Source organism: Aptenodytes patagonicus, chromosome 2 (assembly GCF_965638725.1).
Source record: "Aptenodytes patagonicus chromosome 2, bAptPat1.pri.cur, whole genome shotgun sequence".
In the NCBI taxonomy this organism is placed as follows: Eukaryota; Metazoa; Chordata; class Aves; order Sphenisciformes; family Spheniscidae; genus Aptenodytes; species Aptenodytes patagonicus.
Window position 1 is genome coordinate 98,701,133 of NC_134950.1, and position 17,940 is coordinate 98,719,072.

Genomic DNA, 17,940 nt, shown 5'->3' on the forward strand with positions numbered 1-17,940 from the left:
TTCCCCTCCGTCCTAGTTATAAATAGGTGGTTAGTTCTCTCCTACCTTCCAGAAGTGTTAGGATGATAAATGCAGAGAAGATTTCAGATAACGTGGTGCTGGAAATAACAATTGTATAGGCATGAAGCAGGGGAAAAAAGTAGAAATAAAGAAATAACAGACACAAGAAGAATGACAGTGAAGGGTATTTTAAACACCCCAGAATGTGTTCTTCAGAAAAGAGAAGGAAGTTCGTTTTCTTGTATGGACATGGTTGTGGATCGAGAATGAGGCACAGGCAACCAAAGTACTCATGTTTTCTAAGCAATGTTTGCTCAAGTAGCGTGTCCCTCAAACTCCTGAAAAGCAGTGACCTGTGGAGTGAAGACAAATGTACTCCCACATCACAGGAAGCAGTGGTGCAATGGAAATAAAGGTATGTATTACACTTCTCAATGTACAGCACATGAAGGACAAGTCAAAAATATAATTAATGATTATTTCACTTTTTCTTTTTAGTTACTTCCACTTCTCCTCAGTAGAAGACAGTCAAGTGTACTTAAAATCACAGCACAGGCAGCATCTGCTCTTGGGTGTTATAGTTGTAGATATATAATATACAAATACATAATGTCGCAGCTTTGAGCCTCTGTGTGTGTGTATATACCTATGGATATCTTTCTATTTCTTACTTTCTATATATATACACACATGTATAGGTGTATATGTGCTGAGCATTCATAGTGGGTGAGGTATTTACAGGTATTTACGTCCTCTTGGGTGAAAGAAGAGGTCTACTGAAATCAGTGAAACTGCATAAAATACAGCTGCTGGGTATGTCACGTGTGTGCACATATGCAGTATAAACAGTTCGAATTGTCTTCACATATTCCATGTATACATGTATGTACCCATAAACATGTATTAAAATAGAAACATACCTTTGTAAAGATGGTTACTGTGGTTTTCTTTGTTGTTCAATTTTTTTTTTAATTTGGGCTCATTGAAATGGGTTTCCAAATAGCTTTGCTGAAATAATGAAGGCTTTGACAATGTTTTTGGAGACAAATGAATAAAGCAGTAATTACCTTGGCCAAAAAAACAGCACAATAAAAAGAATAAAGAAAACAATAATAGTCTACATTTAAGAAATGGGAGGGAGAAGGAACTCAAGTTTGTTATTTAATCATGACATGCTCTTTTTATATTTTATTTGTAAGGCTCTGAATGCTCTTTTCTTTCTATACCAGTGAGCTCATTACTTTTATTCCTCATAGATTTCTCTGAACAATTTTTGCTAAATAAAAACACAATGTAATTCTTCAATGGCTGTAACAGTAAGAAGCTGCTCAAATTAAAGATCAATAAAAAGTACAGAAAAAATCTGTATGAAAATAAATAAATAAAGGAGAAGATGGCAAATGCTTGCAATTAGACAGGATGAAAAATCTAAAAAGAAATTAAATTTAGTTGTAATACATTTCCCATTCTTTTCTTCACGAAAATTACTACTGAAGTGGGTTTTTTTCTGTAATTTAAATGTTAAGCTGCCAGATGTGTGTCTCATGCTTGAAGAGTTGAAGCTTTGCATTATTTAGCATATTAAGATTCACAGAATTTAAAAAAGGGCTCCTTTATTGCCTGGAGGTTCTAATTAAGTAAACCTTAGCCTGGTACATTTAAAACTTGCAATACAAGAGATTTTGCTTCTTTTTTTTTTCTCTGCAGCCAAGTCTCATCAATATAATAAATATGGAAAATACTTAAGATGATATAATTTTTCTTTGGCTTGAGGAATTAAACCTATCTATTATTTTAAGAAGTTTTTAATAGAGGCCAGCAATCAGAAAGACATTTAAAGACTCCAGTCTACTTTTTAATCATAGGATTGCTCTTAGTTAGTGGGGGAAAACGTGTCTTATAAAACTGAGCTATGTAGAAATTGTTTCTTCCACATGCACAAAACAAAGCAGTTCTGAGAAAGAAACAAAAATCACACAGTTCTTTATTATTAAATTGCATTTTACTTTTTTATAACTTGTTATAATTGACCACAGAAAACTAATAAAGTATTAATTAGCTGTGCTATCAGCAATTTGTTCATTGAAGGAGTTCGGATGGCTGCATCAGAAACTGTAGTAATATAGAAATTCCTTTGACATACACTACCCATAAATCATACCTTAAATACAGTTATTTCTACCATTTTAGAAAATGTCAAAGGTGTCAACTTTGTCCAGATATAGCACTTAGCAGTGACTATTTTAGTAAATTGACTCAAAATACATTTTGTTCCCTGGCAGGGGAACATAATACCATTCATGATAAAAATGACCAATTTGAGAAGGAGAAAATAGCACCAAGTAAGAATGATCAAAGACAGGTATCATAGCGACGATAAAGGTACAACGGCAGGTGTAAACTCTCTGTTAATAGGTTTATTTGGAAGTCAACAAACATATACATAAGAGCAGGAAAATGTGATTACACCAGGGCCTGGAAAAGACAATAAAATTCTTAATCCAATGCTATAAATCTGTGATCAGGTATAAGAAGTCCAGCAGAGTAGTTTTAATGCTGTACATTTGTATAAGACAAATAGGAAAAAGTGCTGAGACCAGTCTTATTTCTTGGTGATATTAAGGCCCAATGAAACAGTTTAGATGCTACACAGCTCACACCTGATATGGGATACAAAGAAAGTGTCACCTGTACCAAGTCCCTAAGTTCAGCTGGGACCTACATTCTTAAAACAAGATGGAAAGAGGTTGGAAACTAAAATGTTAGTGCTACTCCGTTACCTTTCTCAGCGTCAGCCTTCTTGGGGCAATAGCTGAGAGTAGTAGCATGACCTTTAATAATGGAGGGTGTCTTACTGCTTCTTAACCCTTGTAGAGTATAATGTAACCTTTTTTTATCCTCTACATTCAGTCTGGAAGTTATCCTCTTTGGTTATGTCTTCTGTAACAAGTGCTGTGGTGCAACAGGAGTGGATCTGTAGAACGAAACCAGAGATTCAGAGGACACCACTGAACACTGGGGATCCCACTGTGTGTTAGAGTTTATGTCAGACTAGCTCTAGTCTGGTCCTGGGAACTGATGGCCTATTAATACCTGATACACACCCCTAAAGCGCATCCTGTTGCTTAGCTTCACCCTAAAGGAGTCCAGTGCTTGTCCTCTGAGATCACTCTGCAATGCAAACTAGAGAGCAGCAACTGGGGCAGGGTATTCCCTTCAAAAGTGCCTTAAAAACCTAAACATTAATGTAGACGCACCCTTTGTGAACTGGGATTAGAGAGGGGTGGGAAACAGATTCTCTGTGATGTGAAACTTTCAGAGGCTGCATATAGAGCTGATACTGTGAAATTTTGATATATTCGGGGGTGGGGGGAAGAGACATTTTAAAAGTTTTTTTTAAAATATGGACAAAAAGAAACAGCACAGCTAGGAAATTACATTGGTTTGGTGGGAAATACTTCTGACTCTTATGGAGGCGAACTAGAGAAGGATGAAGTGCATTCCCTTCTGATGGCTGCAACCTCTCTTTCAGTCAGGAGGAAAGGATTTTAGAGTGGTGCCATCCAGAAGTGGGGCAGCAGGCAACAAAGAAATCACCAGCTTGGTTAAATTACAGCAGGGAAACAGAAAATAATATGAAAATCCTATCTGGACTCCCTCCCCAGTAATACCCCAGCCTGTGGGAAATCAAACAGCGTGGTAAGAGTCAGAAAAGAGAAGAGTTTGGATTACGCGGATTGCACAACTGTAAGCGGGAGCTGAATTTGATCCTATTGGCAAGAATCAACCCAATCCTTTATACAGTCCTGCTCAGAGGAGGAAAAGGCCAGCAGAAAAAGAGAAAGTTCAGCTGTCTGAGGCTCTGCCTCTGAGGCTCTACCCGTAGAAAAAATGAAGAGCAAGCAATCTTCATTTTAAAACATCACTTTGTTCCCTTTAAAGTGGCACCCATGAGGAACTACCAATGAGAAAACATTTGAGTTTTTTTGTTTAGGTAATTATTTTTGCACCTGCATACGACTGTTATGCAGAAGCAAACCGCACGTCAGACGGAGAAGAACGTCATTGCATTATAATGAGAAATACTGCAAGGAAGGCTCACCGGTTTTCATGAAATTGTTTCAGAAGTGGCTGTGAGCATAAATATAATCCTCTCAACAAAACCATTTCTCACCTACACAAGCATATTTTAACAAATTAAAAATTTTCTCTCCAAAGGTAATGATAAAATTAGAATGAAATTGTCTGTTTGGTATTTTGATATGCAGGGGACATTTTAATATGTTCTGAATACATTTCTGAGTGTTACCTGCTAGTGTACTAACTTCTCAGTTAGCCCGATGCCATCTTTGCTTAGGTGATATTCTGAAGCTTTGTTCAGACAGAAATGTTTTTTGATGTCACGAAAGGACACAATTCACTTCCCAACATTTTTCCACAGAAGCGGAGAGAGTTCTGAATTGAAGATCTTAATGATCAATATTTAATATTCAATTTTCAATATTCAGTATATTTTAAAAGACAGGCATTGAGTGAAAGAATCCTTCTGAGCTGGTAGGTTTGAAAATCAGGGGCTAAAAATGTGTCCTCGGTGTGCCATAGAAAGGTAATAGAGCAGAGGGTTGAAGGAACAACAGAAGTGGTGTCAAACCCCAAAAATGGGCAGAATGCAAGCTGCTTGTAACAGTCTGACTAACAATATTTATGAGAAATATTTTACGTGTTTCCAGGGGTTTTACTGTGTTACGTGAATAACTGGGGGCTTTGAAAAGAGAAATCAGGCTTCATGTGAGAGGAAGGCTGGGGAGCAGCTGCCTGCTGGGATGAGCGTTGGTGGGGAGGAAAATGCAGGCGCTGTTGAAGCTCCAAATTAAACATCAGTTACAGTATAAAACCTAGTTTATACGTGGTTCTGCAGAAATTATCTGGGGATTTCAAAATGAAACTTTTTTCCCTCCCTAGTTCTGAGTGCAGATATTGAGTTTAATGGTTACATTACTGACAGTGTTCCATCACAGAAAATCTGTGCTTTAGTGACGTCTTTTGAAACCAAAGTTTTGCATTAAATTAATATGTAATAAATTTAGCAAGTACCAGTAATTGAACTCATCATTAAAAACTTCTGTTGTCTTGTGAATAAAGATAAGCAAAAATGGTTTTTCAAATCCATGGATGCTTTTAGAGATCTGCTTGTAGTTCAGGTAGACTCCCTGTTATACAAGATCGGTTTTTAAAATCCTCAGTAGATTATAGTATTACCTCTTAGGGTATACTGAGTCAGATCCTCTGATGATGCAAAACAATGCCCTTTGAATCTAACCTTGTTTTGATAAAAGTTGTAGTAATTCAGTACCTCTCAAAATCAGGCCACTTCTGTAACTGCATTGTCTCAGGGTATTTGTAAGAGACCCTCTTGAATTGAAAACGTGGACTCTAAAATGCTTTTTGTGGCATTGGATGTCTGCCAAACTCCACGTAACCAATTTGAATAAAATCCAACATGCTAGTTTTAGACCTAGACAAGCATTAGTGATGCGGGTAGGGGGAAAAGGCGAAAAGAAATAGCTGTCTACCTGCACAACTAATAATTGGGTTTGAGATATACATTCTAAAGGTGGAAACATCCAAATGTTGGCAAGGAAAAGAAATCAGCAAAAAATTTAAAAAGCAGCCAAAAGCAAATGTCAAATACCATTAAAAGTTAGTTAAAAATTGTTCATGCAGGTTACTCATGTTTTAAATACTGTGAGTATTCTAAGCTGCTTTGCACAACTAATGTTGGGCAAATGAATTAAATGAACTTCAAAGTAGATTCCACTAACGTAAAAGTTGGAAAAAAATTTCCAAGCTAGGGCTGTGATTACGTTCTCGGAAGGACCAACATCTAGAAAAGACATGTTAATGAAGTGTTGGTCTTATTAGGAGGTGTATTGAAAACCCTTGAAAGATTGGAAAATTTTATTACTTTTTTCTGTAACATGCTTAACCTTTTGTCACCAACACCATTTAACAAAAATTGACACCAGCTCTGTATTCTGCTTCTTATGCATCTATGATGGTCAACATCAAAACGCAGTGTCTGTGAACCCTGACTAAGCAATGCCATACTATCTCCTACCTCTGTGCCTGCTTAACATGAGATATTCAACAAATGTACCTATAACAGCAGATGCATAGTCCTAGCCTTCTTGGGCAGTCAACAGAGAAGGACAGCTCCAAAGAAATGGGTTTTGAACTATATTTCATGGGTTGCTGTAAAAGGAAAGCTGGCATGTCGGTTGGCTTCAAATCAGAATCCAAAATTCTATTGCATAATTTAAGGGAGCCCACAGACTTGAAGATGATTACAAACTACACTTTACACAGATAAGAGGTAACTATCAGACCTCAGCTAGCTCTCTCTTACCTAATATTTTCCAGTTCAATGTCTAAACATGACCTATTATAGCCTCCTGGTACAGAAGGAGAGTCACTCTTTCCTTTCAAAAGGAGGGATTAATTTATTTTCACTTGCACTTTCAGCTCTCTCTACACACCGGCTGAGGGAGTGAGAAGCACCCTTTCCCTAAAATGAAAGCCGACCCTCGCCTTGTTTCTGGTGGGTGGGAGAGTCGCGAGCAATGGGTACAACTGTAGATCTCAGGTCAGCTCCTGATGCCCTCTCTGCTACCTCAGCTGCTCAATCTGCCTATTTATCCTAAACATCTGTACCAGGACCAGGAGGGCTGGCTGGTGCCCGGGGCACGTGCACCAGTGCGAGCATAAAGGGGAGCACGGGCAGCAGCGGTTTCTGTGCCTGCACAGCCATTTTCCTATCATGGGACAGAGAGCACAATTCACTACCCAGGCTATTAAGTGGGGGTGGCTGTCTAGAACCTTGGTACCATCAGATCCCTGTCCTGTGGTAAATCTGCCTCTGGCCGTCATGGTGGTATCTGAGTTTAGAACAGGACCCAGGGGTTGTGTTACTCAGTTCTCAGACATGTATGTTTCACTTAGGATTTAAAAAAAAAAAAAGCAGTGCAACTGGCAAAGCTTTGCCTTCGAAAGAAACCCCACATCCCAGAAGCAAATGCTACCTGATGTTAACAGACAGGCACTCTTACATAATTTAGCTCAGCACAATTAACAAAGGATATTGCTATTACCATGCTGCAGGAAGAAAAAAATATTTCCCAAGCACTTAACAGCAACATGTTGTGATCCATGAATATAAATGACCAAATAAAATGAAAGGATGTAAAAATGTCACGGAAACACCACATAATCTAATGTTGTCAGTGCACTCCACACACACCTTGTAATTACTAACACATTTGGCCTACTAATACTTTTTAGACAGAGGAGCCCACCACTTCTGTACCTTTTTGCCTAAGCTGCTTTTGATCCCTCACAATTGATTTAAACTCTTCCATCGCTTCCTTTGCCTAGTGAAATAATGATGAGATGATATCACAGAGTGAGGGGGAAGGGAGATGAGGGTATTTACACACATGCCAAGCAGATCTATTTGCAAACTTTCAGTAAATTAAATAATGCAATAAAAGTCCTAACCTGCTGGAAACATTTTAAGCCCTTCTCTTTTCCTCCCAGCTTCTTCTGACACACACGCTTCTCCTCCTTTCGCAGCATTGAACTGCTTTTCCACTTCCTTTACAACAGTGGGAATACTTCCCTTATGGGTGTCAGGATCTTTCAGGGAGGTCAGAGGTTGCCTTGCAGAGGAAATGACAAGCTGTGAAATGTAAAAGAACAATTCCTTCCACATGTTTCCTTGCTCCAGGAGCAGTAAGGGGTTGTTGGCTAGCATCACGACGGGATGGGCCAGGCCTTTGCCTAGCAGTCCTGTCAAAACTAATTTACAATTAAAGACCTGCGCAACTGTTTAAAGCTTTACAACTCCAGCGAGTTTCAAGGACTGCCGAAGCCAAGTGGTACAAACCAATCTTATTTTTAACAGCCAGGCAGGCAGACAGAAGGAAGACAGACTGAAAAATGCTCTGAATTGTACAGTAACCAGATAAATTGTATACCTGAAAATGATCCTTCTATACAATATTTATTTCTGTTATAAGCTTATTGTTTGGGAACTGAAAAAATTTCAGCCGCTCTGATTTTTCTTCTGGTTGATGCATGTGGCACATGAGCCACATGTGCTGCTGTTAGACAGCAAACCTTGTAGGGGGAGGGAAAAATAAAGTTTAGGAAAAAAATTAGCTATTTGTTCATTGTAAGAAAAAACATGTCCTTAAAACCATACTCAAACAGCTGAGTTGCTTTTTTCTTTACACTCCCAAAGTATAGTAGAGCAGGGGGGAATGAGGGACAAGCAGACTTTCTGGAGAGAAAATGTTACAGACACATAGAAAATCTGCATGTAGGTGTTTAGTCCAAAGACAGCTGAGGTAGTGGGAGTCTTTCTCCATGACAAATCTACCTGGCAAAGCAGTAGCAACAAACACCTCTGCTAGCCCAAATACTGGGAGCAGTGTAGTCATGCTAACACAACACTGTACCCAGGCTAACAGATCCCGCGTCACAGCTCTGCTATAGCAAGATCATCCTGCTGCTGGGACCAAACTAGCCTGGCTACCTTCAAACACTTTCCCTGAAAATCTTGGCTGATAACACCTCTCCTTCAACACAGCCAGGCTAAGCAAAACTCCCATCTTGATTTCACACTGTAGTGCTTGGGATAACTTCTGCTTAAATAGCTGTACGATTGGTCATGACTATTTAGGTACAGGTAGTGATTTTTGCTGTAATTTAACCAAAAACTGCACACAACTTGGCACTAAAAAACCCTATTGTTTCAGTATCCTTATCCTCCTCAGCCACTCTTCCACCTTCTCCCTTGTAAGCACCCTTGTTAGGTCTTGAGTGCACATCATTATATGGTAGAACAGTGCTGACCATAACTTCAGGACTTCAAACTGGCCGATATTAAAGAGGTGTGAGTAAGTCACTAGAATGAAAAAGGTTTTCCTTTGGTTCTACAAACAACAAAGGATAAAATCATCCCTGGTTTTCTACTTGCCTAATTATTTGATCACCATTTCTGATGGGCACAAATAGGTGTTTGCATGCCAAGTCAGAGGAACAGCACAGAGAGAAGAGCAAGCATTTGGAAGAATGTTCCCAACAAGTGCAGAGTAACACTTCCCAAATGAGCCTGAGTCTGACCTAAAAGTGTTTGAACTGGAGAAAAAATATACGAGTGCTGTCCAGCTACTTTTCTGAGGATGAAAGAGCTGCCACTTTCAAAAAAGAGTGAGTTACACTGACATTTTGCACATGTGAATCCCCTCTTCTATGGACACCAAAGTCAAAGGGGATCTTGCTGTGGATTTCACAGTGAGAAGGAGTGCTCTCTTGAAGAATTCATGTTTTATATGGAGATTCACATTTCTGAAGTTTTCATGCATTTAGAAGACTGAGTTACTTAGATCCAAGCCTATCAAGGCAACGTTTCTGGTGGTTGCATCAAATTTTCCTACCTATGCTACTTCTATCAGAGTTGTTACCACCTTCCACACAACAATGGCTAATGAATTCCATCAAGAAATTGTCATTTATTTTTTGACAGGGAATGTTGATCCCTTAATGGAACAACAGACCAACAACAGAGGCTTTTCTTAAAAAAAGCAAAGAATGGTGGTCATGAAAGTAGAAGCTATCTTCTTCCATGAACCTCTCATGGAATACCACTTCAAAAGAATGGAGAGAAGATATGGTTTGGACTAAGAGACAGACTAGATCTGATAACGTGCATCTGTGACCTACAAAGGAGGTAGAATGGAAGGTATTAGGTTGCATTCCCCTGCATTATACTCTGGAAGAGAGATCCTGTGCAGCAGGGAAGAGCCATACCTAGCCCAACACAGAGCTGTGGTTTAAAAGAATAATGTAGCCTGGAGTTAATGGAAATAATATGAAGGTTCTGTCTTAAACGTCTAAAACCAAGACAAATTTGAAGTGAAGGTTAAAACACCATCTCCTAACCTGCTCTATTTTGCTTATATGTTGCAGCACCACATATGGTATCTATATGTAAGATCACTCACTATTTAGACTACTGCAGTAGAGTGAGTTACTGAGCACCAGTCTTCATTTAGACTTTTCTTGCTTTCTCCGGTTTGTGTCTCAACCTTAACGTCACTTTAACAGAGCTTTTCTTCCCCCTGCTTTTGGTGGTTTAACAGATATAATATAGTATTTATAGAGCATATCAATGTGCGACAGCTTGCCACAGATCATAAACACATTTTTCTGTTGGAAATGTTGAAGTCGTGATTTTCACCACGTGATCTCCAGTTCCCTAAGGTTTGCTCCTTTAATTGTAAATAGCCAGAAAGTCATCAAGCTAGCGTTTAATAAACTTTTAATTTGAAATGGATTACCACATGTTGTGTTTGTTTACTCATTATTAAATCTCTTAGCAACATATCACCAGCAGAAACAGCATACTGTAGCACTGCATAGATACATTAAAAAACAAACCCATGGGGGATATTAGCAGCTAATAATATCTTTAAAGAAGGCTCCAAGAAAAATAAATAAATATAAACAATATCAAAAATTACTTCTAGAAATTTTGTTAGTGCAAATCTGTTTGGCATGGAAATTGCAGATCTTCCATGATCAGCTTGTCAGCATATTTCAGAGGTCTGCACGCAGAATAGGACATACACTAACGCTCTTTCTCAGTTCTTATAAATAGATCTTTTCTGGACTTCCCAAACTGAGTATTATGAGTTTTTCCATGTGTTTCCAGAACTGTGACCTATTTAATTGCAGCCTCTATGTGTGTGTGTGTCCATGTGCACGTGAAGACTGATGGTAGGACCAAACAATGGTAAGGACAAGTTTGATTTATTAAGAACTTGCCCATAACCCTTCACTGCTGAGAAAAATTGGCCGTAACTCCACCTTTTGGATCTGCTATTCAAGGTTTTGTTCTGCATCTAGAAGCACCTTAGCAGATATGTAGAAGATATATGGCACCAAAAAGGACGTTACTCCTCAGTACAACGTATGTTTACACCTCCGTGCTTCTGGTATCAGGGTGGTTATATAAAAGATCACAGTGCAGTTGCTGCTTAGCCTAAAAGTGTCACAGGGCAAACCACATTTTCTTTATCTCCTAAACCATCACTCACTGTCTGAAAAATACTTCTACTGGCCTCTTTTCATGTTATACTTCCAACCTGAGCTGACCATTCATCACGCTAAATGATTACTGCTTATCTGCTCTCTTTCTTCCAATATCATCCTCTTTCTCCTCCCATGTCTTCTACTGTGCATCACTGCTGCTGTTCTCAAACGCCCGAGGAACCTCTGTCCTGAAGAACTAAATCTCTGTTTCAGATCTGCACATAATATTCACACAGACACTACAACCTGTGGGTTGCTGCATCCTTCAGTGCATTAAACAAGAGGGAATATAGCAATGTCTGTATATCAAAAAAGAATTATTTTTGTCCATGGCAGTCAGATCCCACATGCTGAAAAAGAAAAACCAATGGCAGTATCCTGCCATTCTTCTCATTCCTGGATTTCTAACAGAAGAGGAGCAATTTCTGAGTCTACTGCAATACGGTCAATTATGTCTTCAATGTAGCTATATCAGGAGAGTCACAGAGGTCAGGGAGGATGCTCAGTCTAAAAGTAACATTCAGCGATTTTTTAAGAAAGCTTCTGGGGAGGTCTGCTGCACAAAAGCAAATGATAATTTGTCTTTCCTATGGGTTACTACTTGATTGAATCTTAATGGAATTTCATAGGAGTAGCGCAAGGCATGCCTCTGATGCCAGAACTATCTCCCTGCCAAATTTGAAGTCCCTGTTCTAGCCCAGGGAGGTGCTAGAGTTCTTCCAGAAATAATTAGGCAAAAAAATATCTTTTCTTTTCTATTTCTTCCTGTAAGCTTGGTGTCATAAGCAGTCAAACTGTTATTGCTGTGACTTCCAAGCATTATTCAGCCTCAAGCAGAGGCCAGCGTAGAAAGTTTCATCCTCAGCAATGAGGCTGGTTTAAATTGCTCACAACTGAAAACAAAGTTAAGCACTGTTAATAAAAAGAATCACAGTATTCCTGCTATAACACGTTGGACCAATATCTGAATGAGGAAAATCTAGCTCAGCAAGAACAATAATGACTAGTCAACATTGAAATGAAACTATGGGTTGCTCCAACAAAAGCCTGAATATAAACATGAAAGTTTGAATCCATCACCTTGTGGTCCAGACTGTTCAACCTTCTCTGAGACACCATTCTTTTCAGCAACGCTTGAATACATGAGAAGTTCAGGTGGGAGATGAAGGTGCATATCACACTTATTTTGCTTATCTGAATCCTGTGGTAGTTTAATTATCTATTAAGAAAAAAAAAACCAAAACATAATACATAATACCTAAGCAGTTCAGTATATAATGAGCCGAGGCCAACGGTATGAGATTCAACAAGGCCAAGTGCTGGGTCCTGCACTTCGGCCACAACAACCCCATGCAGCGCTACAGGCTTGGGGAAGAGTGGCTGGAAAGCTGCCTGGTGGAAAAGGACCTGGGGGTGCTGGTTGACAGCTGGCTGAACATGAGCCGGCAGTGTGCCCAGGCGGCCAAGAAGGCCAATGGCATCCTGGCCTCTATCAGAAATAGTGTGGCCAGCAGGAGTAGGGAAGTGATCGTGCCCCTGTACTCGGCACTGGTGAGGCCGCACCTCAAATACTGTGTTCAGTTTTGGGCCCCTCACTACAAGAAGGACATTGAGGTGCTGGAGCGTGTCCAGAGAAGGGCAACGAGGCTGGTGAGGGGTCTGGAGAACAAGTCTTATGAGGAGTGGCTGAGGGAACTGGGACTGTTTAGTCTGGAGAAAAGGAGGCTGAGGGGAGACCTCATCGCTCTCTACAACTACCTGAAAGGAGGTTGTAGCGAGGTGGGTGTCGGTCTCTTCTCCCAAGTAACTAGCGATAGGACGAGAGGAAATGGCCTCAAGTTGCGGCAGGGGAGGTTTAGATTGGACATGAGGAAAAATGTCTTTACTGAAAGAGTGGTTAAACATTGGAAGAGGCTGCCCAGGGAAGTGGTTGAGTCACCATCCCTGGAAGTATTTGAAAGATGTGTAGATGAGGCGCTTAGGGACATGGTTTAGTGGACATGGTGGTGTTGGGTTGACAGTTGGACTCGATGATCTTGGAGGTCTTTTCTAACCTTAATGATTCTATGATTCCACAAAGCCAGAATATACTTGTTTGTACACTATTTGTGAAGCCTAGAAGTCCAAGATGCTGCTATGAGGATTTTAGGAAGTTCTTGTTTCTCTGTACTCCATTTACTACAGTTTTCTCTCATATCAGTTTCCCATGTACATCTTCCCCAAGCTTACAGACTAAAGCAGACATCCCAGTAAATGACGGTGACTCACAATCCAAATTCAGAATCATCTGGGAAAATATAGATTCCCTGGATCGTTAAATCACCCCAGCTTATTAACTGAGTTGAAAGACTAATTTTGCAGCTTTGGGGTCTTCCCCCCCCCCCCCGCCATTTCAACCGATTTTGACTCTTCTGTTGTTTTTTTACCATAGCTTTACTAATGTTGTTTCTGACATTGTCTTTCCTAGCGCATCATAGGTATATTTTTCGTATAAATTCTTATGTCTCTACATGATTCTGAAGTTATTTTCACTTTCTTTTACTCTTGGTAGACGCAAAAAAGAAAATTGCCTGAAAACCATCACTACAAGAAAATTAATAACTACACTTTCTATTAAGTAAAATTAACATGTTAAAATTAAGATGCTTTCAGAATTCATCTCTTTTGGTAAGTGTTTTTTCCTGAGCCAGGCGTGACCATAAAAGAGGTATAAGTTTGAGGTCGTGTTAAGATTCTGAATGAAGAAACATAGCTCAGTTACAATAACACCCTTAATTTGCAAGTCCAGAAATAAAGCTTCCACTGAAGAGGAATTCTTAATTCAGGCCCATTTTCACCAAAGACGTACAAAAAATGTCACATCTGAATTATGTCCAAAAACTATTCAAAAGTAAGGCTCCTACCACAACAGAACCTTGCTTGCTAGCTGGGGATCCCAGACATACAAATGCAACAATATCATAAACAATATTATTTTATTTTGTAGCCATATAAAAGCACCTCTGAGATCCACTAAATCTGTGGAGGAAATTAACATGTATTGGTGGCAGGCTCAAACTCAGAATTTCAACTTTTGATCCACTTACTCAGCACCCCAAACAATATTTTGATATTTGAAACAATCCTAAAATTTGGCTGTAAAAAACCCACTAATTTCACGTAAAAGTTGGAGATGCATGTGACTTTCATTTTCTTTTTATGCCTCCTGGGTAGGCTGATAAACTGCTTTTTGGAAAGCCTTTGGATTTTAAGGCTAACAGAAGGAAAGTGGAATCTGTTCTGAGGAACAGTGACTAAACCAACAGGCCTAATTTTTTTAAATACAAACCTGAAAGTAGAGATTGCATAACCAATGATCCAAGTCTTGAGAAATAAAATTTTCGATTTTTTGGAATCGGTCAACTGTGGAGTTGTAATGGCCTCTGAGGAAGGGACATTTAAATTTTCCCTCCAAAGCATTAAAATTGTTGTCACACAAGGGAAAAGCTCCCCATCCCACTTCTCGATCAATCCAAGTACGGGTCCCACGAAGAAGGAAGAGTTCAAAGAGGAGGACCATGCCTGGTTTCACAGCTTTTCTAGGTGGTAAAACCTAGCAAAGGAGGAAAAGAGATTTATTAGTTATAAAAACATCACAAGGGAACCAGCTTTCTTTTATCATATAAAGCTCTACAAACTTCATACCTTTGAATCAAATTTGCATGCTAAAACAATTAACAACTCTTCTCTTTCCACCAAATCATGTATTTGAATAATTTTCCACTCCGACAGAAAATGCTGTGCTTTTTTTCCATGCTAATTTTGTGATTTCTTTTTTTTCCCTTGGCTTTCTGAAAGTGTTCATTTTCTGTCTTTATTTACCAGCGGTGGAAAAATATTGCCACTAGAAAACTTTAAGACAGAGTAACAAACCAACTTGGGAATCTGAGGTGTCCCTGTGAGGGCTTATTGAGATTCACCACTGGGTTCTTCTTGCAGCAACTTTGGAGAGTTCATCCAAATACTCAGTGAGAATACTTGCAGGCTTGCTCCTCACTGAGTCATAAACTCTTCTCCACCCAGTTCTGGGAATGATATTGGTACACAATAGCCTTCCTTCTTCAAATTAAAGCAGGGAAACTCTTCTTGCAAAGTATATGAACCTCAGGGTAGGGTCAAAAAGGATTTTGAGATAATAAACTCTCAGCATACCAAAGACTGGCAAATACTGTTTACACCTTTCATAAGATAGCTAGAGATATTCTTCTGAGCAGCTTGGAGCTGTGGAAGAGGGTTACCAATGCCTTAGGGCCCTGGAGCAATTGTGTTCCCATGGCAAAGACTTGAAAATCAGGGGTGAAGAAACACTCTGAAGTAATGAATTTATGTAAATCCCTCCGTAAGGTTTGCTGTGTGAAGCAATACAAGGTCATGGAGAAGAGGGTAGAAAAGGAAGCAGGGCAAAGACAAAGAAAAAGAAATCTGGCCCTATACCACAATTTTAACTGTTTAATTAATGTGGGGGTTGACCCAGGTCCTGTGGAACAGCTCTTATACATTCAAAAGGGCAAATAAAACAAAAAACATACAAAAGCTAGAACATGGAAGGTGATTACCATCATACCTTGGTTAACAGTTCTGAAGGGTAGTCACCTGGGGACAAGGGGAGCAAATACGTCAGCTACACCTCTCACACAGCAAAACATCTGCTTCACCACTGCTCCTACACATTCTCCTGGATTATAGAGAACTGGGACTGCCTAATCTCTTAAATAAACTATCTTGGATGCTTCTCTAACAGAGACATTGTCCTGTTATTTGAATGTTTTCCACCTTTTATTGTTCCCATTTCAGTCCTCAAAGTTCATAGCAGCAAATGCCTTCATACATTTGCCTTGCAGACTCCTGCTCAACCTTACCTTGCCTTCCAGTCAAGGCAGAGAAAGAGGAGCCTTTTCTCCTTCCCTCCTCCCTGTGAATTGGCATGTACTCCTAGAAGGCCACAATATTCAAGGGTATCCTCTAACTCCAAGTGTCCTGTAAGATATACCCTCAGTACTTTTTAAGACTCAGAGTAAGACCTCCAAATAGAAGACATCCATCCAAACTGATCACCCACTATTAAAAGCCGAAAATGCCAGTGTCTTCTTAAATTAGCAGTATTTCCTCAATCAGATGACATTCTACAGCTGATAACCAGCCACAAATCTTTACTGCTTCAAATATTTCTGCACATAAGTACACACCTCAATGCAGCTCTTTCTTGACTGATATTTTTAAATACAAGCATCACTTTTTTATACTCCTGATTGAACAATAGGCAAGATGATAAGCACAACTCAGGTACAGCCAAGCTTTTTCTCTCTCTTTTTCTGAAGCAGCTAGGGGATTTACCCATACCAATAACTGCTATGTTAGATGATACATGTTCATAGTTGTGCTGCATTCTATAATTTTTTTGAAGAGGTGAATATAAATTATTATTTTAATAATATACCTTCCTGTTTTAAGTTATATATTGTGATTAGATAACGGCAAGAGAGAGGAAGTAATTTAAGGAAATCTTTTAAAACTATAAATATTGTCATTATTATGTAGGTGTACTTTATATTAATTATGTAAATATATTCTAAGACTTAGTGTAGGCTTAAAATGAAACAGAAGCATCTGTTGAAAAATGCCATAACCCTGTGGCAGCTGCTATTAAACCATTAACAGTATCAGGTTTCATTTAAACCAGATTTACCATTTTCTATAACAGCCCGTGGGAAAGCTAAAAACATTAGGCACAAATTACTGACAAAAGAGATCCTTAATCAAGCCATACATTTCATTTGGCTAGCTGGGTGCTAGATAGTAACCTCTGTGCTACAAATTAAAGGTGGTGGTTACAAGGCTATGATCAAAGACAATTACCTGCATTATTGAACAATCCCAAAGCATAAGCAACTGAAATCACTGCCGTATCACAACATCCCTTTCGGTTTCTCCCTTGTTTCCCAGACTTACTCTTTTCTTTAGAGTTACTCAACAGTACACTATCTTCTGCCAGCCTGCCTATGAGCAGACAGTGGTCAAGCAGTTGGTGTAAGGGTAATTGTGACTATTAAAAATTAATTTCTTTGTTTCCTGCTCACATTTATTCTTCATTTGCTATAAGCTCCCACCCTGGACCTAGACTGCAAACTCACTCTTTGGGACTGGAAGCATCCCTTTGCTTACAGTTACAGGAGCTGGATGTTTAAGCCATGCCATGATCCAAACACGTAATGACAAAACATGTAAGAAAAGTAAGGATTTTGTCGCACACCGGTGTGCTACAAAGCCTGAGGCTGTAAGATTCATTCTGGGAGTCCTCATGCATGAACACTGGGTGTCTGACCCAGGTAGGACAGTGCCACACATCTCAGCGTACATGGTCAAATAAAACATACCTACCAAGTAAGAAATTTTTTTTTCTGTTGAATCCATACAAAAATCCCAGCCAAGTCTCTACCTGTTACTCTATGCCGGTGTGACAAGCATTCACGCAGGCGCCTGTGGGCTTTCATTTCCATCCTGACAGCCGCCGGGAGCGTGATTTATACAGGGGAACTGCTGTTTAGGAAGGGACAGCCAGGCTGAAGCAGAAGAGTTTCAAAAAGGAGGCAGGTCCCCTTACCAGCCCCATGCTAAACCTATTCCCGTCGACACAGTGAATGCGCATCTCTGTCACAGCCCACGGTCCCACAGCCGCAGGGTCAGACAGCCCTGGGAGGGAGCTCGGTGGTGTGCCACCTGCCCTTCATTAGCCTCCTCCTAGGCCGC

General features: G+C 39.6%; 1 protein-coding gene across 1 annotated transcript in view; it reads right to left on the reverse strand.

Annotated features, from left to right (window-relative positions):
* LOC143157278 (uncharacterized) overlaps positions 1-17,940 on the reverse strand; it is a 129,607-nt gene that overhangs the window by 96,622 nt on the left and 15,045 nt on the right. The window contains exons 4-5 of the mRNA XM_076332098.1: positions 14,483-14,746; positions 12,235-12,373 (exon numbers count right to left, since the gene is read on the reverse strand). Coding sequence (XP_076188213.1) covers positions 12,235-12,373; positions 14,483-14,746 — 403 coding nt within the window. The remainder of the gene's footprint in view (positions 1-12,234; positions 12,374-14,482; positions 14,747-17,940) is intronic.